Source organism: Triticum urartu, chromosome 7 (assembly GCF_003073215.2).
Source record: "Triticum urartu cultivar G1812 chromosome 7, Tu2.1, whole genome shotgun sequence".
NCBI classification, from domain to species: Eukaryota; Viridiplantae; Streptophyta; class Magnoliopsida; order Poales; family Poaceae; genus Triticum; species Triticum urartu.
In genome coordinates this window covers 213,227,712-213,250,965 of record NC_053028.1, presented here as the reverse complement: position 1 = coordinate 213,250,965, position 23,254 = coordinate 213,227,712, and the positions used below count along the sequence as shown (strand labels likewise).

General features: G+C 43.5%; 2 protein-coding genes across 2 annotated transcripts; both read right to left on the bottom strand.

The window, feature by feature from the left end:
• Window positions 1-39: 39 nt before the first annotated feature.
• On the bottom strand, window positions 40-2,706 carry LOC125523559 (chlorophyll a-b binding protein 3C, chloroplastic). Its single transcript, XM_048688588.1, has one exon. The coding sequence runs from the start codon at window positions 2,368-2,370 to the stop codon at window positions 1,888-1,890; it is 483 nt and encodes a 160-aa protein (XP_048544545.1). The 5' UTR covers window positions 2,371-2,706; the 3' UTR covers window positions 40-1,887.
• A 10,347-nt stretch (window positions 2,707-13,053) lies between these two features.
• On the bottom strand, window positions 13,054-19,743 carry LOC125525525 (alanine--tRNA ligase, chloroplastic/mitochondrial). Its single transcript, XM_048690533.1, has 11 exons — window positions 19,218-19,743; window positions 18,370-18,548; window positions 17,521-17,599; window positions 16,955-17,089; window positions 16,699-16,848; window positions 16,506-16,616; window positions 15,510-16,424; window positions 14,708-14,980; window positions 14,386-14,595; window positions 13,739-13,893; window positions 13,054-13,590 (listed from the first exon to the last, which is right to left on the bottom strand). The coding sequence occupies exons 1-11, from the start codon at window positions 19,614-19,616 to the stop codon at window positions 13,254-13,256; spliced, it is 2,943 nt and encodes a 980-aa protein (XP_048546490.1). The 5' UTR covers window positions 19,617-19,743; the 3' UTR covers window positions 13,054-13,253.
• Window positions 19,744-23,254: the final 3,511 nt, after the last annotated feature.

Below are 23,254 nucleotides of genomic sequence, written 5' to 3'. Positions count from 1 at the left end.
CCCATGCCTCCGCCAGAAGCACAACCTGTGCGTGGAAGAAAAGCACAAGTGTGCCTCCACTAGAAGCAAATATGTGCTTGTACGATAAACACAGATATGTTCGATGAGAAAAAGACACAACCATGAGCTTCTACGAGAAGCACAGTCTTACCACCTCGAAAAATGAATAAGACACAATTTGTGCGTAAAAAACCGTGAAACCACAACCCTGCTTTTGTTTTTTTTCTTCTGCCTTTTCTTTCAGTATTCAATGTTTTCCGGTTGTCGATTTTTTTGGGATTTTTTTGTTTTCTTTTTTTAACTAATCTATAGTAGAACAAAATTGAATTTCATCATCCTAGACAGAACCAAAATTAACAAGATACTGTTGTTTAAAATTTATTAAAAGATCTGTTGTTAGGAACCATCCTTTGGAATCAGAATATTTAGACTAATAACACCAAGATGTAGAGAGCAACTTAGCAAAATTATTGTTAGCAAAGAATAATTTTGTACAATGGAAACTCGTGAGGGTCTGGATCCTCTTTTATCGGGCGACCATTAGAAAAGGTAGATCCTCTTTTAGTTGACAACTATTAACAAAACATGAGCAAATTGTTTAAACAATTAAGCTGATTTAATAATTGTATAACTCAGTCCGAACACATGCCCCACCTGCAAAAGAAAGATACAGTTGCTGCAGCTAACTGTTGCAACTGCGTCTATAGAAATCAGAGGAAGCTTATTTAATCAGCCAATTGACAGGTTCAATTATTGTTAGTGCTAGCCTGCTAGGACCAATTGCACGTGTCAATTCATGCCAATAGCTGTAAATCAAAAGAAAGAAAAAAATAGACTCACCAGCTGCAAATACTCCAGGAATAAAGGTGCAAGCATGGCACTGGGCATGATTTATGTAGTACAACGATTGGGTGAGAGGGTTTAATTTTCATATTTCTTTCAGACAAACAGATGGAGATTACATGGTGATGTACGTATATGACAAACCCTTATTTTCTGTAAAGTGGTAGTGCAGATGACCAATGTGGTGTGGATTCCACTTCTGCAGATATCTTGTTGATGGCACTATTTTCTGTCACTATAAATACATCGTTGTATACTATTGTTACACATGATTTCATAGTTTGCCAAGTATCATAGAATTTGTGGTTGAGTACTTATATCCAAAAGCATCGTGTTAGTACTGAAGCTAATTTATGCATTGTTATTGGAGTTGCCTTAATGTTTCCCGTGCTATCAAGATCTACCTATGCTCTGTTTTTCACCATCTAAAATCATGAATAACCTGAGCCATTATCGTCTATCGAATCGCTTATGTAACCTCTAGTACTGCAGCTTGTTGCTTTCCCCAAGCAATTCAATTGGATATTTCTAGGGATCAATTCCAGGAAATCACATAGGTACCCTCAGTTTATCTCATTTTGCGGTTATTTGAATGACTATGTATTGTTGTATTGCCGTGCTCCGCGGGTTGGCGTTGGCCGCCAACAACGACGAGGCTGGCGGCTCGGGCGCGGGCGTCATCAACCTTAATCTATGTCCTATTTTTTCTTTGGTTTTTAGTTTTTGTTATGATCAGTGTCCTGTTTTTTCTTTAATAAATTGCAATGAACGATCGAAGCTCGACGAAGATGTTCTAATCTCATTGTATTTGAGTGTCATTTATTTAGCTCTTCCAAAATTTATAGTGTGGCTTCTTGTAACATGCCATTTTCATGTGTTTATGAAGATTGCAAAAAAGCAACTGGAATGAGCGACTGCCAACTTGGCACCGCCCCAACTTCCTTTGAGGAGGCGCCACAAGGTGGCGCCCCAACCCCTAGTTTACATGATGGTAGTACAAATCAGAGCACCTCGCCAGCTCACAACTCAGCTCTAGTACGTGCCTTACTTGCCAGGCACAAAGTTGGTGGCAAATGCCCAGGCATTGTTGTTGGCAGGATCAATGATATGGTCAGCGAGGTTCTCTAGCGGGCCCTTGCCGGTGACAATGGCCTGCACAAAGGAGCCAAACATGGAGAACATGGCAAGGCGACCGTTCTTGATCTCCTTCACCTTAAGCTCTGTGAATGCCTCGGGGTCGTCAGCTAGGCCAAGCGGGTCAAAGCTGCCTCCAGGGTAAAGCGGGTCAACAATCTCGCCGAGTGGGCCACCGGCAATGCGAAACCCCTCGACAGTGCCCATGAGCACAACTTGGCAAGCCCAAATGGCTAGGATGCTTTGCGCGTGGACGAGGCTGGGGTTGCCAAGATAGTCGAGGCCACCCTCGCTGAAGATTTGGGAGCCAGCCTTGAACCAAACAGCCTCGCCAAACTTAACGCCATTGCGGGCGAGCAACTCAGGGAAGACACAACCTAGGGCACCAAGCATGGCCCATCGGCAGTGGATCACCTCCAGCTCACGGTTCTTCGCGAAGGTCTCGGGATCACACTACTAGGAAAAGGGCTAAAGATAGGATTGACACTAATGGCGCACCAGAGATGTGGTGCGCCACTACTATATACTAATGGTACACCAGGTGGAGGTGCGTCATTAGTGTGGAAGACACTAATGGCGCACCAGACAAAAGGTGCGCCACTAGTAACAAAAAAAAATTTCCATTTTTTCAAACATACTAATGACGCATCCTGGTAAAGTGCGCCATTAGTAGTTAGAACTAATGGCGCACCGGCGACAAAGTGCGCCAGTAATTTGTTTTTTTTTACTTTTTGGCAAAACTACTAATGGCGCACCGTTGCACAGTGCGCCATTACTAGTTTAAACTAGTAATGGCGCACTATGCAACGGTGCGCCATTAGTATAAAAATTATTTTTTTTACTTTTTTGCAAAACTACTAATGGCGCACTGCATTAGAAAATCGTGTGTCCTCTGGATTTACCGCACGTGAAATACCATGTGTGCATATGAACAATTGCATCATTTATCGGGACGAGCACGCGAAGTCTACCATATGTCCGGTGTGCGGCGTCACTCGATACAAGAAGAGGAAGAAAGCTCCTCGAAAATCGGTGTGGTACTTTCCGATCACTCCTCGTCTGCAGCGGTATTTTGCGGACCCTAAGGTAGCAAAGCTCCTGCGTTGGCATGCGGATAGGAAGGAGAAGAAGCGGGAAGATGACGGAAATGATCCGGAGATAAATAAAAAAGACAAGATGCTGAGTCACCCTAAGGATGCGAGCCAGTGGTGAGGACACTCGATCTCGATCCCCCTCCACCACCGCCGACGAGCACCCGGCCCCCCCCCCCCCCCCCCCCCCCCCCCCCCCCCACGGGCACCCCCCGCACCCTCCCCCGCTCCACCGCCGCCGCCGATGATATTTTCAAGTAACAAATTTGAACATATTTTTTAAAAAATTATTACTGTTTTTATAAAAAAATATTACTGTTATGATTTAAACAAGTTTGAACATATTTAAACACAAATAAATATCAAACAGCATTTAAAATGCAAAAAAAATATTGCGGAGCCTGGGAATCAAAATCAAGACCTCCTAGTGTGTGTGCTGCGTGCTGACCAGTCGGGCTAGTGGGCGGGTTCTAATGTGGATTGGGTTAGGTGCAATATAACTTGTGCTCGAACTGTAATAAAAAAACATTCTAATGGCGCACCGCTGCGGGGTGCGCCATTGCTATCTAAAAAAAGATCTCTAATGGCGCACCGAGGAGTGGTGCGCCATTAGTAAGCTATCCTCCCTCTTCCTCGCCAGATCCCCTTCGACCCTCTCTCCCTCGCCACCAGATCCACCCGCGCGCTACCCCGACCCACGACGCCGCCGCCCCGACCCTCACCGGACTCCACCCCCGCCGCCCCCGCACCCCCACCCCCGCCGCCCCGACCCTCGTGCTAGGGTTCCTCGCCCCACCGCCCACTCCTCTCCTCCACCTCGGATGAGCGAGCGCCTCTTCCGACCCCTGCAGCAGCCGGCGACCTCGGCCCCGACGCACGCGCCCACCCCGCCGGCCCCTGCCGTCCTCCGCCTCCAGTCTCCCCAGCAGCAGCCGGCGAACCAAGGACGGTGCCGTGACCATCATCGCCACCTCCCGTCGTCTCTCCCTGCGCGTGGCCGGCGGCTGCTCTCCTTCGACGCGCTGCCCGTGGTGAGCCCCTCTTCCCTACTCACCTCCATGTTCCTTGTTCATCTCTCTGTTCCCTGTTCCTCTCTTGTCCATGCTGCTATTTACATGGATCAATGGATGTTGGATAGATGGATGTGTGTTGATGTTAGGTAGTAGATGGTTTGCTTGATGGTTGGCTGAATTGTGCTAGTTGCTTGCTAGATGGATGGACGAATGGTGCGAGTATGTAGACATCTTTTGCTACTGTGAAGGGTCAGTGCTAGTGTAAAGGGTAGTAGTAATTCGTTCCCTTTTGCTTCTGCCTGGTGCTAATTTGCTATTGTTAGCTTCGTGTGGCTTCTTATTATTCTCTAAATCGTTCTTCAAAGCAGGCTTTGCATCACTTTAGGTAGTTTTCTCCATGTTTTATCAAGTGACATGTTAACAGCTTGCCAGTTTAGGATACATAATTAATGCCTTTAAATGGTGCACTCTGTAAATGCCTTTAAATATAACCTTGCTAGTTTAGGATACATAATTCCAGAGAAATAATCACATCAATGCCTTTAAATGGTGCACTCTGTAAGAAATTAATAACCTAGCATCACAATTCAGAAATACTCCTGCTACTCATGTAGGTGCCGCATGAGTTTTTTTTTTGGTTTTGTTACTGCTAGGTAGGTTGATAAGGAGAACTGCATATTTGACAGGCACAATGTCCTGTTTTTTTAGTAGGAGCACATTTTACATACAGTTTGGAGTACTAGCTCAGATACTGGTTCAGATTTTGATGTGCTTGCTTGTTACTGTAAGTGATTTTATAATTTCACCCACTTGCTCGTCCTCATATTTTCTGTAGCCATGCAATTTATAATTGCACCCACTTGCAGCAACTAGCTGGAATAGATTATGGCAAGTGAAAGCAACAAATTCTCTACAATTCGAAAGCTCAATATCCTTGCAGTAGGAAGAGCTTGCTTTAACTGAATTTGGACTTGGTGCACTAGCTTGGCAATTTTGCTTGCTTGCACCGCTTGAGTAGTTCTCCATCTAATGTAGTCAATAGATGTTGTCAAGTGATTGTGTCATGGTTTTGGTTCTGTTTTTAAAAAAGGAAAGCCACTTGTTCAGGCTTCAAAAAAACATTTTCTCAGAATATTACTGCTAAGCCCAAGCTTGTTAATCAGCATATACATTTCTGTCATATATTGCTAATGTCTGCTCAGATGTGTGCTTGCTATTGTCACCTATCTTTTTTTCTTCTACATGATATGGAACCTTATGATACTGCACCAATAGCCTTTGTGCATCCAAGTTATCAAACTATGTGAACTAGAAACAGAAATAGAGAGAATTGATCATTACTTTTCTGAACTGTCGCAGAAGCCTCAGTAGTTCTTTCAAGTTCGTACATTGAAAGGCTTGTTTCACAATTTCTGAATTACTTGTGATGCCTCTGAATTACTTGTGATGCCTGTTATCATGCATGTTTTATGATCTGTTGTAAGGGTACTAATTGGTCTCTTCTGCTGCTTATCAGAGATGGCGGGAAGCAGCCACCGCCGCTCTGCGACATCGCAGTACGAGTTGGATGCTTCCGAGTTCTTCACTATCATACTTGGGACTTCAGTATCATCCATGACGCAAGTATATAAAACGAGAGATCTCCCCTTCAACCATCTCATTATGATATTTTTTGTTTGCTACAGCACTCATTGTCCCAAACTGCAGAGGCTGCCTGACAGTTTTATGAATATGCTGATGGGTGAAGATTCGCCAAATAATGTGAAGCTGCGACAGGCCGGCAGCGGGTTTCGCAGGCTGTGGGATGTGGAGTTGGTGATCAAGGAGGGCCACATGTACTTGTCTCGTGGGTGGGAGAAGTTCTACCGTGCCTACGACCTGCGGCTGGGGTACTTCCTTCTCTTCAGGTACGACGACGACGCCACCATGCTCATCGTGAAGGTGTTAAACGCGACTATGTGTCGCATGCGCTACGCTGAAGATTATGATGCCGGTACGTTCTGCCTCTTCTTATTCCTCTACATTTGGTTTTGTCTCACATCGATTGTTAACGGTCATTGTTGCATTTGGACAGGTAATGGGAGCAGCAGCAGTGACAATGGCTACAGCCAAAGCAGCAGCAACTATGGCTGTAGCGAAAGCAGCAGCGATTCTAGCTGTAGCGAAAGCAGCAGCGATTCTGGCAGCAGCATAGACAACAAGAAGGATGATCCGGACTGGAGTGCGGGAGAAGAGGAGCAGAGTGGGGATGAGGAGCTGCAGGATGACGATGGGCATCAGGCTGAGGATGACCTAGCGCTGGTGGTGGCTGACCAAGGGCAAGAGATGGTGGTGGCTGACCGTGGGCAAGAGATGGTGGTGGCTGACCATGGGCAAGAGATGGAGGTGGCTGAGGATGACCTAGCGATGGTCGTGCCTGAAGGTGGCCTCGCGATGGTGGTGGTGCCTGACAATGACCACGCACCGGTGGTGGCACCGGCGATCCCACAGCTGGGCGACATGACCATGCCAATTGAGGTAGAAGACTACATCTGAAAGTGCAACTATCCCTAGGTGGTTTTGGTAATTCATAACAACATATAGCTCATTGAGCTAATGCTATTCCAAGATGATTATTTCAGGAAAAGCTCAATGATTGGCATGGCATGGATATGAAAGTGGAACCCTCAAAATGCTAAGGACAATGGATTGGCTCAAGCTCAAAAGCTCAAGACTCTTCATTTTATATTTTAGTGATCCAAGATCACATTGAGTCCATAGGAAAAGCCAATACTATTAAGGAGGGATGAGGTGTTGCTTAATGAGCCTCTTGCTTCATGTGCTTAGTGATATGCTCCAAAACCCTCAACTACTTCCCCATATCCACATATGACCTAAACTCTAAGCCAAACTCGGTCCTACCGATTCTTCCTACCCGGCGCCACCGAGTTTCACTTGTCATTAGCCACTGCCAAACCCTAGCAATTCGGTTCTACCGATAAGGATCTCGGTCCCACCGAGATGGGGTTGCAAACTCTCTGTTTCCCTTTCGTAACTTTTCGGTCCCACCAAAAGAGCGAATCGGTCCCACCGAGATTGCAATGTAAACTCAGTGTTTCCCCTTTGTAACTTTTCGGTCTCACCGAAAGAGCAAATCGGTCCCACCGAGTTTGCCTGACCAACTCTCTGGTTAGCTAATTACCAAATTCGGTCTCACCGAGTTTGTGTAATCGGTCTCACCGAGATTACGTTATGCCCAAACCCTAACCGAATCGGTCCTACCGAGTTGCATGTCAGTCCCACCGAAATTCCTAACGGTCACTAGGTTTACATTTTCGGTCCGACCGAGTTTTCTGATTCGGTCCCACCGAGATTGGAAAACTGTGTAACGGTTGGATTTTGTGTGGAGGCTATATATACCCCTCCACCTCTTTCTCATTAAGTGAGAGAGCCATCAGAACACACACATCATTCCAACTCATTTGTTCTGAGAGAGAACCACCTACTCATGTGTTGAGACCAAGACATTCCATTCCTACCATATGAATCTTGATCTCTAGCCTTCCCAAGTTGCTTTCCACTCAAATCTTCTTTCCACCAAATCCAAATCCTATGAGAGAGAGTTGAGTGTTGGGGAGACTATCATTTGAAGCACAAGAGCAAGGAGTTCATTACCTACACACCATTTGTTACTTCTTGGAGAGTGGTGTCTCCTAGATTGGCTAGGTGTCACTTGGGAGCCTCCGACAAGATTGTGGAGTTGAACCAAGGAGTTTGTAAGGGCAAGGAGATCGCCTACTTCGTGAAGATCTACCGCTAGTGAGGCAAGTCCTTCGTGGGCGATGGCCATGGTGGGATAGACAAGGTTGCTTCTTCGTGGACCCTTTGTGGGTGGTTGCTTCTTCGTGGACCCTTCGTGGGTGGAGCCCTTCGTGGACTCGCGCAACCGTTGCCCTTGGGTGGAGCCCTGTGTGGACTCGCGCAACCGTTACCCTTCGTGGGTTGAAGTCTCCATCAACGTGGATGTAGGATAGCACCACCTATCCGAACCACGGGAAAAACATCCGTGTCTCCAATAGCGTTTGAATTCTCCAAACCCTTCCCTTTACATTCTTGCAAGTTGCATGCTTTACTTTCCGCTGCCAATATACTCTTTGCATGCTTGCTTGAATTATGTGATGATTGCTTGACTTGTCCTAAAATAGCTAAAATCTGCCAAGAACTAAAATTGGGAAAAGGTTAAGTTTTTATTTGGTCAAGTAGTCTAATCACCCCCCCTCTAGACATACTTTCGATCCTACAACATCCCACTGCCTCCACCGCCTCCACCGCCTCCACCGCCTCGCCGCTCTTGGCGCATCAGGCTGAGGAAGGAGAAGGAGAAGAACAATGAATGAGAACTAAACTTTGTCAGGTATGTCAGATCTCCAAAATGATATATATATATATATACTTAGTTACCTATGTTATCTCTAATATGCTTAGTTTCCTATAGGTTAGCTTCATTTTACCTAAGTTGGCTCTAATATGCTAACTTAGAGCTTATATGCTTAGTTTCCTATAGGTTAGCTCCAAAATAACTTATGTTAGCATAAAATGATCAAGTTTACATAATAAGCTTATAGTCTTTTTCTTATTCTTCTTCTTTTCCAAAATGACATAGGTTAGCTTCATTTTACCTAAATTGGCTCTAATATACTAACTTAGAGCTTATATGCTTAGTTTCCTATAGGTTAGCTCCAAAATAACTTATGTTAGCACAAAATGATCAAGTTTACATAATAAGCTTATAGTCTTCTTCTTATTCTTCTTCTTTTCCAAAATTCTTCTTATTCTTCTTCTAGTGTTCTTCTTCTTCTAGTATTCTTCTAGTATTCTTCTAGTCTTCTTCTTTTTCTTCTTCTAACTTCTTGTTTATCATTTTGCAGATTTGATTTAATTCACGGAAGCTTGCATGGATGGAGTGCTCCTTTTCCATTTGTGTTTTTATTTTGTATCAATGTGAAACTTTTGTGAATTGATGGATAACGGTGTTGGATGAACAATGTGAAACTTTTGTAATATGTAACGGTGGAACTATGTGTTGGCTATGTATGTATATATGATGGAACTTGTGTGTTGGCTATGATTGTTATATGGATGTTTGTTGTATATATATGTGTTGGATATCTCATAGATGAAATAGTGACCTGAGATTAAGAAAAAAAATTAAAAAAATTGTTACTAATGGCGCACTACCATGTGGTGCGCCATTAGTATAGCAAACACTAGTGGCGCCACGTGAGTAAAACTAATGGCGCACCAGTGATGCACCATTAGTAAAAATTACTAGTGACGTGCTACTAATAGCGCACCGGTGATGCGCCATTAGTAGGCAAAACCGGTGCGCCATTAGTAGGTCTTTTCCTAGTAGTGTCAGCTGAGAGTCCAGCTGTGTCCCACCCATAGTCACCGGGGAACTCGCCGGTCAAATAGCTCGGCGGCTCACCTGATAGTGGGCCAAGGTAGAGCACACGATCGGCACCGTACCACGGGCTGCTTGAAGCAACTTGCTTTGCCTTTGCCACAGTCTTGCGCATGGTGACACGTGCCTCGCCGAAGAGGGCCGACAACGACACATTCTTCACCGCCTTGCCGGCGAAGGCCGGGGAGGAGAGGGACATAGTGGCCGCCGCCATTGGGCTGCTAAGACGGGGGTTGTCCCTTAGGTTCTCCGATGTAGTGAGGGAGATGCTTAGTGTGAGATGGCTTGAGAGCACAGAATAGAATGAGGGGGCTATTTAACGCAGTGTAGCGAGCAGAGGCCACCGGGGGCCTAGAAAGATCTGTAGCTGTGATGCCATTGGTGCGGCGGGAGTCTCAATAGGATCAGATACACTTGTGGCTATGGATAGCTGGCAATCTCCCTAGAGAGAGGTGATTGGGTTGTGTTGATGCAGTTAAGATCAGTCTACAAATTTGTGCAAAAAGAGTGCATCTGTGCTTTGTGACTAAACTATGTTAACCTGATCCTAAGTGCTTGATTAATTATTTCCGTGGGTAAGAAAAGGGTGTCATGGCAAAACAAGTGTATAATTCAAACGTGCGACAGATGTTATGTGCATGGTCTGGACATACAAAGGAAAGGCGTGCATTAAAAAAGTGAGGGTTGACTTTGAACATTTGTGTTCATGCTCATGAAAACAATATAAACCTTTGTCATGAAAACTTCTCAGAAAAATAGTTATCTCTTTATATAAACCATGGTGCCATAAAAACAAAGTGCCAAGAATTAGTGCAATGTGAAAACGTGACACAATAGTGTTCAAAAGTGCAATTTGTTCTGTAATCCGACTAACTTACTAAGAGCATCTTCAACAGCCGTGTCAAACTAGCGCCGCGCCGTAAAATTGCCCATTTTAGCACGCACGCAACCGGTATAGTGGCCCCAGCGGGCGCGCAAAAATCGCGTGCGTGGTATATCTAGTTCAGCGCGCGGGCCGAAACTGTATCGCGCGCCGCTTATTTGCTGCGCCCGCTCCCGCGCGTTGTACTCTCGCGCGCTCGCTCGCAACTCACCCCCTCCCCCCTCTCCAGCCGCGGCGCCGCCGCCGCCCGCGCCATCCGACGACCGTTCCGGCGCTTCCCCGGCCTATCCCCGCGCCGCGGCGGCTTCCTCCGCCCCCTCTAGTCACCGCCGCCCTTCGCGCGCGTTCGTCCTCCGACGAACAGTGCCCGGGCGCTCGCTGCCGCTCGGCGCCCGCAAGGTGTTCGACAAAACGCCTGCAAGGTATGTATTACTCAAACTTCATGAATTTGGTGCATGTTGATTGTAGTTTTTATAGCATAGTATTGAACATTGTAGATGAGTCCGTCGTATGATTCTTCCGAAGAAGAATTTGATATGGAAGAGGAGAAGGATCTTACAATGATCCTAGCTATGCACATCAATAAAAACCGAAGCACGGTGGTTCGGTTATGGGTCGGCAAAATTTTTGGAGGGATAGGATTGATGCCCATAACAGATTGAAGAGGCACTATTTCATGGAGAATCCCACATACCCGGAGTCGTACTTTCGTCGCCGGTTTAGGATGAGCACCGAGTTGTTCAGGCGCATTGCAGAGAAACTAGCGAGCCATGACCGATTTTTTCAGCAAAGGAGGAATGCTGCCAGAGAGCTCGGGCACAGCACCTTTCATAAGGTGACAGCCGCTTTGCATATGTTGGCATACGGTATCCCGACTGATTTAGTTGATGATCACTTGGCTATGGGTGAGAGCCAAGCCATCATGTGTGTCAAGCGCTTCGCAGTCGGAATTGTGCAAGTATTTGGCCAGGAGTATTTGAGATCTCCCAATGCTGAAGACGCCACAAGGCTATTGGAGATGAACAAAGCCCACGGCTTTGCTGGTATGCTTGGCTCAATAGATTGTATGCATTGGAGTTGGAAGAATTGTCCAAAAGCATGGCATGGCCACGACCAAAAAAAGGGTTCCATTATAATCCTTGAAGCGGTGGCCGATCAAGAGACTTGGATTTGGCATGCATTCTTTGGAATGTCTGGATCTTTGAATGACATCAATGTTGTCAACCGGTCACCACTGATGAGTAAGATTGCAAATGGTGATTTGCCACCGGTGCAGTTTGTAGCAAATGGTCGTACATACAACTATGGCTATTATCTAGCGGATGGCATCTATCCAAAGTGGCAAACCTTTGTGAAGCCGTTGAAAAAGCCGGATAGTAAGAAAAATCTTGATTTCCACAATGCTCAGGCGATGGCTAGAAAAGATGTGAAGAGAGCTTTTGGAATTTTACAAGCCCAATTTGCTATTGTGAGAGGACCGACTAGATTTTGGGATCAGAAAATGCTTTGGTACATCATGCACGTTTGTGTGATCATGCATAACATGATCATCGAGAATGAGCGTGGCCAAGATGTAGACTACTCTCAGTATGAGCTCTTGGGACATCCCGTGCGAGTGCGACGGAGGGCTGAAAGGGTGGCCTGTTTTGTTGCCTCCTATCATGCCATTCAACGTCCCGCAGCGCATAATGATCTTCAGAAGTATCTCATTGAGGAGTGATGGGCATAGAATGGACGACAAAGAGCATCATGATTTGTGCATTCGATATTGTATTGTTGAACTATTTGTTCTGTTTATTGCACTATTTGTTGTATTGCACGATAAACTGTTTGTTTGAGTTGTAATAATGAAATTAAACTATTTATTTTGATTTATTTTTGTTTGTTTTTGATTTTTTTGCTTCTGTTTTGGAATGCATATGTTGTTTGTATGAGAGTCGTGCGTGCTGCATTTTGGCGTACTGCTGGAGCTGCGCACGCGTTGCATTTTAGCACGGCTGCTGGAGCCAGCGCTGCACGCCGCGCCAAATCAGACGATGGACACGCGGCAAAGTAGTTTTTAGCGCGCGGCGCGTTCGGCGGCTGTTGGAGATGCTCTAATACACTAAAAGCGTTGTTGGAGATGCTCTAATACACTAAAAGCGAAATACTACTACCACACACTCTTTGGATATCTCATCATTTTTCTATGTTTGAAAAAGAATACGATTTTAACCTCATAAACAAGTAGCCAAATGGCAAAATACAAGATAATGATCAATTAACAAGGATTGTTCTTTTAGGCAGACACAACCCTTATTACAGAGGAAAAAGAAACAGGTGGTCTAGCACCATAACTTTGTCCCTTTCGTTCATTAGCTAAAGATGGCAAATCAAATCCCCCTAAATTCATGTATTTTACTCCCTCCGTCCCATTAATGTAAAAGACGGTTTTTTTTACACTACACTGGAGTCAAAAAACATCTTACATTATGGGACAGAAGGAGTAGTTGCAAAGCTTCCAAACAGCCTACGGCAACAACAAACATGAGATGTTTATCTCATGGTTTCTGTATTCCTGTATTTCCCAATTTGTTTGTTGCAAACTGGACCCAAATCTATGTACTCCAGCATATATGTGCAACTGTTGTCCCACCAGCTACAAAATGATTGAAATGAACCTTCACTTGCCACGGTGCGTATACCACTTGGAAGAAGTCAAGGAGAGATCCCAAAAAAAAAATGTCTGCTTGCACTCTTGGTGGCCAGAAGGAACGATTTACATAAACCCAGAAAGGGGCAACAATTTACATATGCTTGTGAATATATGCTCTATTTCCTATGTATGTAAATGGCTCTATCGAAGATCAGCTGGCTTTTGAAGATACCACTGCAACAATTTCAGCTCTAGCCTTCTCTAGGGCATCTGGTAAGTTCTCTGGCTTCCGACCGCCAGCCTGAGCAAAGTTCGGTTTGCCGCCACCACCTCCACCGCAAAGTTTCGCTATTCCACCCACAAACTTGCCCGCTTGCACTCCCAATTTCACGACTCCAGGACTGAAGGCAGCGACCAGGCTCACCTTACCGTCTCCTGGACTTGAACCTAAAATCACCGCGGCTGGGTCTTGGAGGGTTCCCACGAGATGCTCGGCTGCGCTTTTCAGCGCATCAGCATCCACGTCCCCCATGTTCTCAACTAGGATCCTACACAACACAGATTTTTTGGAGAGGTTGCAAATGTGAGGTGATGGTTTAATAATAAATAGCACAAAATACTGTATACTTTTGTGAAGGCCAGATAGACAGTACAGTAAGTAGGGTGCATACGAGTGGCAACAGTTGCAGCAATTACCTGACATTATGAGGTTCAACGAGTACAGCTTTACTTGCCAGGGATGCTGCTTTAAGCACTGCGATTTTGCTGCGTAGAGATGATGCTTCATTTCTCGCTGTTCTTAGTTCTTCAACAATTGTTTCTACTCTGCTGTTGACATCTTCTGCTTTGACCTGAAAAATAAGTTAATAGTTAAAATATCATGCTCCATGAGAAATACTTGAAATGTCTATGGCAGACACAAGGAAAATTTGAATGGCACGGTCAACAGACCTCTCTCTTGCACTCTCTAATCACACTACCCACATGGGACAAGGTATTGCTTGTAACAAGCATGAAGTGTTTAGTCAAGTGATTTCTAAATAACTCTTTCTGTTTGGCACAAGCGTGTGTACAATTAAGTAGGCTTGTGCCTGCCTATTTTACATTTAAGTTTCCACAAATTTGCACATGTAACAAATGTAGTATGTGCATCTGTAACAGATCAACTAGTACCTGATGTAGCATATAGGTGGGTTTCAATGCACTTCAAAAGGGAAATGCCAAATTCATTTGAACAAGTATGAAGATCATCAGATGCACAGATTTCAGCTACTCAAGTCATCGAGAAAAATATGATATGCCAGGGGAAAAGGGCAAATTCGCTACGATGAGTAGGACCATACCTTAAGCGAAGAGCATAAGTGTCGCATGTAGTTGTCCCGTGAACAAACATACTCAACAAACGCATCACCTGCAACTGCCTCGATCCTTCTGACTCCAGAAGCTATTCCCTGTTCTGAGATTATCTTGAATCCACGGATCTCCGCAGTATTACTGACATGAGTTCCACCACACAGTTCCATCGACACCCCAGGGACCTCGACAACTCTAACCTAGCAGAATTCACAAAAATTTAAACATCGCATGCTGTGATATGACTTTGCAGAAATGTTGCTGTAATATCTTAATTTCGAATGCCATTTGTTTTGTTTTATAAATACCAACCTGTTCACCATATTTTTCTCCGAACATTGCAGTGGCACCAGCATTTTTCGCATCTTGCAATGCCATCACATTTGTCTCAAGATGTGTTGCGTCGCTAATCCATTGGTTCACCAGTGATTCAATTTCCAGTAACTCCTTTTCTGTAAGGGGCCGATGGAAACTGAAGTCAAATCGGAGGCGGTCAAAAGCCACAAGGGATCCAGCCTGTGATGTCTCTGAACCAATGACACTTTTAAGAGCGGACTGTAGTAGATGTGTAGCAGTATGATGAGCCTAGACGGGGAAACAGAAAGAAGTTAAAGAAGAAATGGAAATAGATAGGTGCTGTAGCAAAAGATGCAATCGGTAACTTCCTGGATGAGCATTTGTTAGAGGCAAACATTTTGTTTCAAGGCAACAGTAATATCATCATGTTCTAGCATATGCTGAGAAGACACTAGATAATTGAGGTCACAAAGAGCTCATTTCCTTTTACTGATATTCATGCCAGTTACCAGTAATATCTTTGCAGACAATCAGACATTTTATGTGAATGTATGCTAAGCTATCAGAGGACACCAGCAAAACGAAATAACTATCTTGAGCAATATTTGTATCTTGTTTAAAGCCAGTAAAGGCGCCTAAATGATATTTGTCTAAAGCTCACAAAATTATTACAAATGTCTAAAATGCCAGCCAGCAAAAGCACACAGATGACCCAACAATTAATTATTCATAAAATGCATGAAAACAGAAGTAAAATTTAATTATTCATAAAATTCATGAAGACGGAAGAAAGAAAAAATATTCATAGTTTTCATACCTTGGCTCCCTGCCTCAGTTTTCCATCAACTGCAGCGTCGATTTTCTTTCCAACCTCGACTGACCCCTGTTTAATTGTGCCTTTGTGAACAAAGATGTTTCCCAGGGATTTTTGGACATCTTTGATTTCTATGACTGCATTTTGTTTCCCACCTTCCTCTCCATACACATATAAGAAACCATTGTCTCCAACTTGACCACCTGATTCAGCATAGAACGGTGTTCGGTCTAATAGTATTTCCACATCAGTACCTTCTGAAACATTTTCTACTGGGTTTCCATTAATTAAGAGAGCTTTAACAACAGCTGTTGCAAAAAGGGACTCATACCCTAAAAATTCAGTATCAGGGATACTTTTGACAATCTCAGTCTCATTTCCCACAGAAAGTTTGATAACATTGTGAGCAGCCTGAGATTGTTTTCTTTGGTTTTCCATTTCAATATCAAACCCCTTCATATCAATAGTAACACCCCGTTCACTAGCTATTTCAGCTGTAATCTCAATGGGGAAACCATATGTATCATATAAAAGAAATACATCTTTTCCAGATAGGCAAGGCTTGTCCCCGCCAGCACTACCTAATGCCTCATCCAAAAGTTCATCTAATAACTTTTCACCTCTTCCCAGAGTCTGTACAAATCGCAGCTCTTCCCTTAGAAGTTCTCCAAGAATCGATTTCCGCCTTGATTCAACATCTGGATCTATCTCACTGCTAAGGCTAATTACTGTCTCAGCTAGAGAAGGTAAAAATGCACCTTCAGAGTTCTCATGCCCATCACCTCTCATACCTATCAATCTACCAGTCCGGACGACCCTTCTTATAAGCCTTCGAACAACATATCCTCTCCCAATATTCGAGGGGATGACCCCATCTGATATGAGATAAACAACTGCCCTCATGTGATCACCAATTACCTAGCAAGAGAGAAAATGCCAATGGTTATGTCCATACAACTAATTTATCATGAAACAAGTAATAGATCCAGATTGATTTACTTTAAGATTTGTCCTCATAGCATCATCAGCTTTACCGTAGGAAACTAGCGCCATGCTTGCTGCCTTTTCCATTATTGGGAAAATCAAGTCTGTCTCGTAATTGTTTGGAACCTATATAATAGACAACTGTGCAAAGTTAGATTGTAGCTAAAAAAAAATGTTATGGACCATTTGAAGGATTGCCAAGCATTACATTTTGAAGAATGCGCGCCATACGCTCAAGCCCCATTCCTGTATCAATGTTCTTTTGTTTCAATGGTTCTAGAGATCCATCATCATTTTTGTTGTATTGCATGAAGACAAGATTATAGAATTCGATAAATCGGCTATCATCATTCAAATCCTGCACACAACTATATGAACATCACTAATTTCAGTTACTGGAGAACTCCATACAGAATAGAAAATACTGAACATTTAACCATCGATGCCATAGAATCTTTACATACCGCATTCAAGGATCCTCTCTCAGGATGGAAATCATAATACATTTCAGAACATGGTCCGCAAGGTCCAGTTGCACCACTAGTCCAAAAATTATCATCCTCGCCCATCCTCTTTATCCGTTCCTTTGGTACACCAACCTGGATAGAATAAGCAGGAAGAAATTCGTTGCTATAAGCTTAACAAAATACCAAATGAAGAACATTATATCTTTCGAGTGTCATGTACCATGATACCAAACACGATCCCTACACCTCTCACATGAAAGTTTGACATTTCAAATAACTAGTGAAGAATCACAAATTCATTACACGGAATCTCTACTCTCTTTTTACTAAAACTGAGTTGTTATGGAAAACTTGCATATTTTTCTGGGGATTTTAAAGGTTTTTTGTCTACAGATATATCTCGTGAATTCTTAACCATGCACAGGGTTAAATTAATGAGAATTAGCAGTGATATGTGGTTAAATGTACTATATATTTATCACAGCAGTAACAAACAAACAAACAAACAAACAAACAGAGAAGGTATGCAAAATTGCAGAAATATGCAGTTTTACATAACTGACCTCATTGAGCCAAATAGAGAATGCCTCGTCGTCATCTTCAAATACACTAATCCACAATCTTTCTGGGGGTAATCCATACCTAAACAAAGTTCACAAACAAAATGAATGGCAGCACTAGCAGAACATGAAAAGGAATTGCAGGAATGCTGTTGCGTGGCACTTCATAGTATGTTCTAAAGATTCCACAGAGTCAAAGAAAAAGTCCACTTTCCTCCTCAAGTAACACAAATTTGCACAACCCCCCCCCCCCCCCTGTCTTAAACTATTGTAATTCTAATAGCAGATCATTTCACACACCCTCCCCCCAGGCTGGTTTTGGAGTGACTTTTCCAACACATGCATGTTGACATCATTTTCTACAACATGGTGGGCCTGGCCGACTAATCAACACATATTGAGCACGAAGCAGGTAGAAGATGGCATTACCATCCACATGTGATGTCAGGGAGTGAACAGTGAAGTGACCCATTATTATAAGTTCCAGGAGTTAAGTAGACCAAAAAGAAGTTCAGGAGGTTAAGTGGACCCAAAAGGTTCAGGGGACTATAACTACCCATTAAAACCCAGTGGAGTAAAGTGGATTCCTTTGCCTAGTCTGATAGTTAAAATGCAAGTAACATCATTGAGGTAATATAAGATCAGTTTAAGAACAGCTGAAGCTTGACATAATAATGTATTTGCATAGCACAAAGTGACAAAGATCACATCCGGCATAATAATGGATTTGAAACGTGTGAACAACATCTCTATGATAACAAGCGGAGACATGGCAATCTTTTCCAGATAAACAGCTTAAAGTTTACCATCATGGATATCATGATGCATGCGGAATAAAGGAATTGTTCATACTCCTTGGTTGTCAGCTCCCATGCCCATTTGATTGCGTCCTTCTTGAAGTAATCGCCAAAGCTGAAGTTCCCAAGCATCTCAAAGAAGGTTTGATGTCGGGATGTGCGTCCCACATTCTCAATGTCATTTGTCCGTATACATTTCTGGGAGGTGGTGGCACATGGTACACGCCTAGGTTCCTAAAGTAACAATACACGGACTTCATCATGTAGTAAAATCAAACAGGCACAGACTGTAATATAGTGTGTGTATCTAGGAACAACGATGAAATTCCTTCCCTGTTACTACGAATGCAATGACTCAGAAATTGAATTGAACTGTAGACAGCACTATTGTTGTTATGGACAACAAATAACGATAAGAATTGTGCTAATGGACTGAAACATAAGGGCATCTTTGATTAGTAGGAATTTTGGAGAATTCTATTCCTTAGGAATTTTTCATGTAAAGCTTGTTTGATTTGAGGGACTGGAAACGACAAGAAATTTTCCTACCCGCTAGTTTGGATGCAAGTACAAAGCACAACCTTTTCTAAAAAAAAGTACAAAGCACAAATTTCATTGAAATTTTGCTTTGTGTCTATGACAATGTCACACACCCCATGCTCCAAGGAAATTCCTACATTTCTCATGTGGTGCAACCAAACAACTTGTATTACATATTCCTGTGATTTTAGTTCATGTAGGGTTCAATATGCCATGACATGGAATTTGTTAAGTGTTTTCTATTCCTGTTTTTTCTGGAGTACTATAAACGAAAAGTGAAAACTATCCTTGTTCGCCACATTCCCCAATTTCTCAGAAACCACTAAAACTTCGGGAATTGATGGTCTGATAATGCGGACGCACCTTGCCAAGAAATATAGGCTTGAACTGAAGCATCCCAGCTATGGTGAGGAACACGGTGGGGTCATCGGGCACGAGAGACGAGCTCGGAAGTATCTTGTGGCCACGGGCGGCGTAGAAATCAAGGAAACGCCGGCGTATCGCGTCCCCGCTCCACTCCGATGGTCTCTCTGTGCCCGCCACCGTCACCGGATTCGCTCCGGTCATTGTCGATTGGCTCGACTGACTGGCCACGGGCAGGGAACCCAAGCAGCATACCACAGGCGTCGCTGACGTCCTCCTTGCCGACGCCCCTCGACCATGTTGTCGCCGGAGCCCAAGGGAGCGCCGCGCAGGGGAGATGTGCGGGTAGATGGCTGGGAGGGAAGGAGAAGAGGCGAGGCGGCGCATTGGGAGGAGCATGAGGGCGGCGGGGTGGGAGGAGATGGCGACGCCGGCGAGGTGAGGCGGAGGGGAGGCGAGCTGAGCTCGGGGGCGAGGGAGAGGCTGTGGCTGGGCTGGCCCAAACCTTATCTCTCCTTCGGTTTTCTGTTTCACCCGGCAGATTAATGGCTGTTCTCAAAAAATAAAAAAGATCAGGACTCCTTTTTTAAGAAAAAAATGGTGTTTCATTCATCAAGAGTTGTCATTACAATCTGATATATTTTTTGAGAAAAGTCATTACAATCTGATGATCTGCACAGCTGATCAATCTCATCTGAGCCGTGCCTCAGCTAGACGACTGTGCCAGACGATGTCTTTCCCATTTGGACAAGTGTATGAATTACAGAAATTTTGATTTCTACGTACATGCAAAAGTAGATGTTCTCAGCCTGAACATAACTGTTTTTTATTCCTCTCATCCGGGCCGTTCCTTACCTAGACGGTCGTGCAAGACGATGTCTTTCTCATCTGGGCAAGTGCATGAACTACAGAATTTTGATTTCTATATACATGCAAAAGTAGATGTTCTCAACTTGAATGTAACAGTTTTTTCAATTCCTTAACAAGTGCAGCCATCGGGGACCGACTCAAGTCACAGTGGCGTAACATATCAATGGCGACACTGCAGTCTGAGTCAAAGATAAAAGGCCATGTCCACTCCACTCTAGCGCAACGGCAATGCCCTTTGCACATGTCGTCGTTTCAGCTTCCTGGGCACTTGAACAAATATGAAGGAATCCGCAAGATGGAAGATGATGCTACCTCATTATTCCTCAAAATCATGCCCGCTCCTCTCGTTCCATCCTTCTCACAAAATGCTCAATCAATGTTTAGTTTGTTCCATCCTCACAGAGGCCGGCTCCAGTGAGTAGGGGAAGTCACTACTAGGAAAAATCGTATACACAGAATATTAGCAGTAGCGCGGGATAAAAACACACGCTGGTGCTAATTAGCAGCAACGCGGTATTTAAAAGCGCGCTACAGATACAGTTATAGCAGTAGCGCGCCCGAGTACAAAAGCGCTACTATTAAAATTCCCACGGTGTAGCCGATAGGCTACACATAGTAATAGCGATCTATGTGGAACCGCGCTACCGCTACTTGTTTTGTAGCAGCGCGTTTATGGACAAAGGCGCTACTGCTAATGAAAATAAAATTAAATGGAAAGCAAATAAAAAAGAGAAGGAATACCAGTAGCGCTTGTTAGGAAACACGCTATAGCTACCGTAGCAGCAGCGCACTTCCTGAAACGTACTACTGCTACTTTTAACTTAATTAACCGTGCGGTTCGTTCTTCCCCACGACCACTTCCCCCAAATCCCTACTCCTCCGCTGTCGCCGCCCTGCATCGTCGTCGGCCGCCGCGCGCGACCCGTCGCTCTCCGCACACCTTCGACGCCGCCCCCGCCCCTGACCGCGACCTCGACGCCGCCCCCGACCCCGACCTCGACACCCCCACCTACATCGCCGCCCTCCGCCGTGCGCCCGCCGCCCCGACCCCGTCCCCAACCTCGACGCCGCGTGCCCCTCTCCCTAACTCCGCCGGCGCCAGAGGTGAGCACGCCCTCCTCCTCCTCCCCCCCTACCTCTGCCTAGTTAGGGTTCTTAGGGTTAAATTTTAGAGTTCATCTAATTAGTTAGGGTTCATCAAATTAGATGCTAATTATGGCAGTAGTTGTTAAGTAGAATTAGTTTTAGAGTTCATCGAATTAGTTAGGATTAAATTTTAGAGTCCATCAAATTAGTTAGGGTTAAATTTTAGTAAGTGTTTAATAAAATTAGTAAGAAAATTAATATAACTCGTTGAACTAGCTTATTTTTATTCATCGTAAGTGCTTAATTGAACTAGTTGAGTTAATACAACTATTTTATTTTTAGTACGAAAATTAATAGAACTAGTTTATTTTTTTAGTTAAAGCAACTATTTTATTTTTAGTAAGTAAATTAATAAACTAGTTGAACTACTTTAGTTGTAGTTGAACTAGTTTAGTAAGTAAATTAATAAACTAGTTGAATTAATAGAACTAATGTATTTCTAGTAAGATAATTAATATAACTAACTGAACTACTTTATTTTTAGAAAGAACTAGTTTTTTCTATTTATAGTAAGTTTATATTTAGTAAGAACTAGTTGAATTAATAAAACTAGTTGAACATGTCATATTTGCTCAAATAGGATATGTTGTTGCCTAAGTGGCCGTTCATGTTCAGTTTACACCTCCGAGTGGCCTATGCGGAGTGTTGATTAATTTTCGTTCCGGCAAATTTCAGGCGCTCGATATGTCCTTTTTTAGCAAAGGTCATGCCGGATTTTTCCATAAATTCTGGCATGACTTGTGCTAGAATATGTAGGAAATATCGAGTGGTCTGGATTTTCTCAAAAAATAATGATCTAATTTAGGTTTTTTAGTACATATATTTAGTTGTACAAGTTTAATCTTTGAATTATGAACGTAGGAAATGTCGTACTCGGACAACGACAGTCTCCCGGGGGAGTGCAGCTGGTGCCACGACGATCGAGGTATGTGCGACATGTTCGTTGAGCTGGACGAAGATCGACGCTTCAGCATTAAGCTCGAGGAGACCTTCGATGTTGAAACGGTATGCAACAACGACAAGTGTTTTTTTTCATAATTAAGCACGACTTCAACTATTTCAACGTCTAATTTTCATCTTTTACAATTCGACTAGCTTATCCCATGCCATGCAAGACGCTATGTCTTGGAGAGGATGGATTTTGAAGACCATGAAAATTTTGAAACAAAGAAAATACACCTAAGGACCCATCATGATATGGATTTTGAAGTAAATCTGTACAATTCTCAGAGCGTAACCCATTTTGGTTGTCAAAATTGGGAAGCACTTTGCAAAATGTATGGTTTTTATGAGGGTATGATTGTCACCATGGATCTTGATGATCCTGACATCGAGCAAAACAATATGGACATTTGGGTCCTTGTTGATACGCTTCCGATTCTACCGCTATGTGAGTTTCTCGAACATAGTTATTAACTAATTTATATTGTTTATTTCAAAATAGTTGACAGCTTATTTCCATTGACAGCTTATTTTCATTCTTCAAAGAATGTGCGGAAGATGGTAGACAAAACCCACTACATCGATGGCTCCGAATTAACTCATAAGGAGAAAAATCATCGGATCGCATTTTGTACTTTCTTTAAGAATTACAATACCTATTATCGAACTCCTCCAAATTATGGTGAATACGTGCCACTAGTGCACGTGTTGAACCACGATAACTTCTATGGAGATACCCTGGTAAGATTTTTTTACTATTACGACATCCGTTCATCTTTTGCATACTTCTAAAACTAGTACATCATTGCTAACTACGAAGTTATTACTATGTTTTTCAACAGAAAATCCCGATGGATTGTGTGCCTCATCTGATGTATTACAATGGTCGCCTTGAAGTTCTGAACATACAACCAGGTCATCCTACGGATCTCACCTGTGCATATCGGATTTCTGAAACCGGTGAACACATACTAATCAAAGAGTGGAAAAAATATTTGGACATTCGTAAGGAGGTTCTTGGAAGCAACATTAAGCGAAAGGCAAGAATTGGAGACAGGATAATCTGCATTCTCCATAAT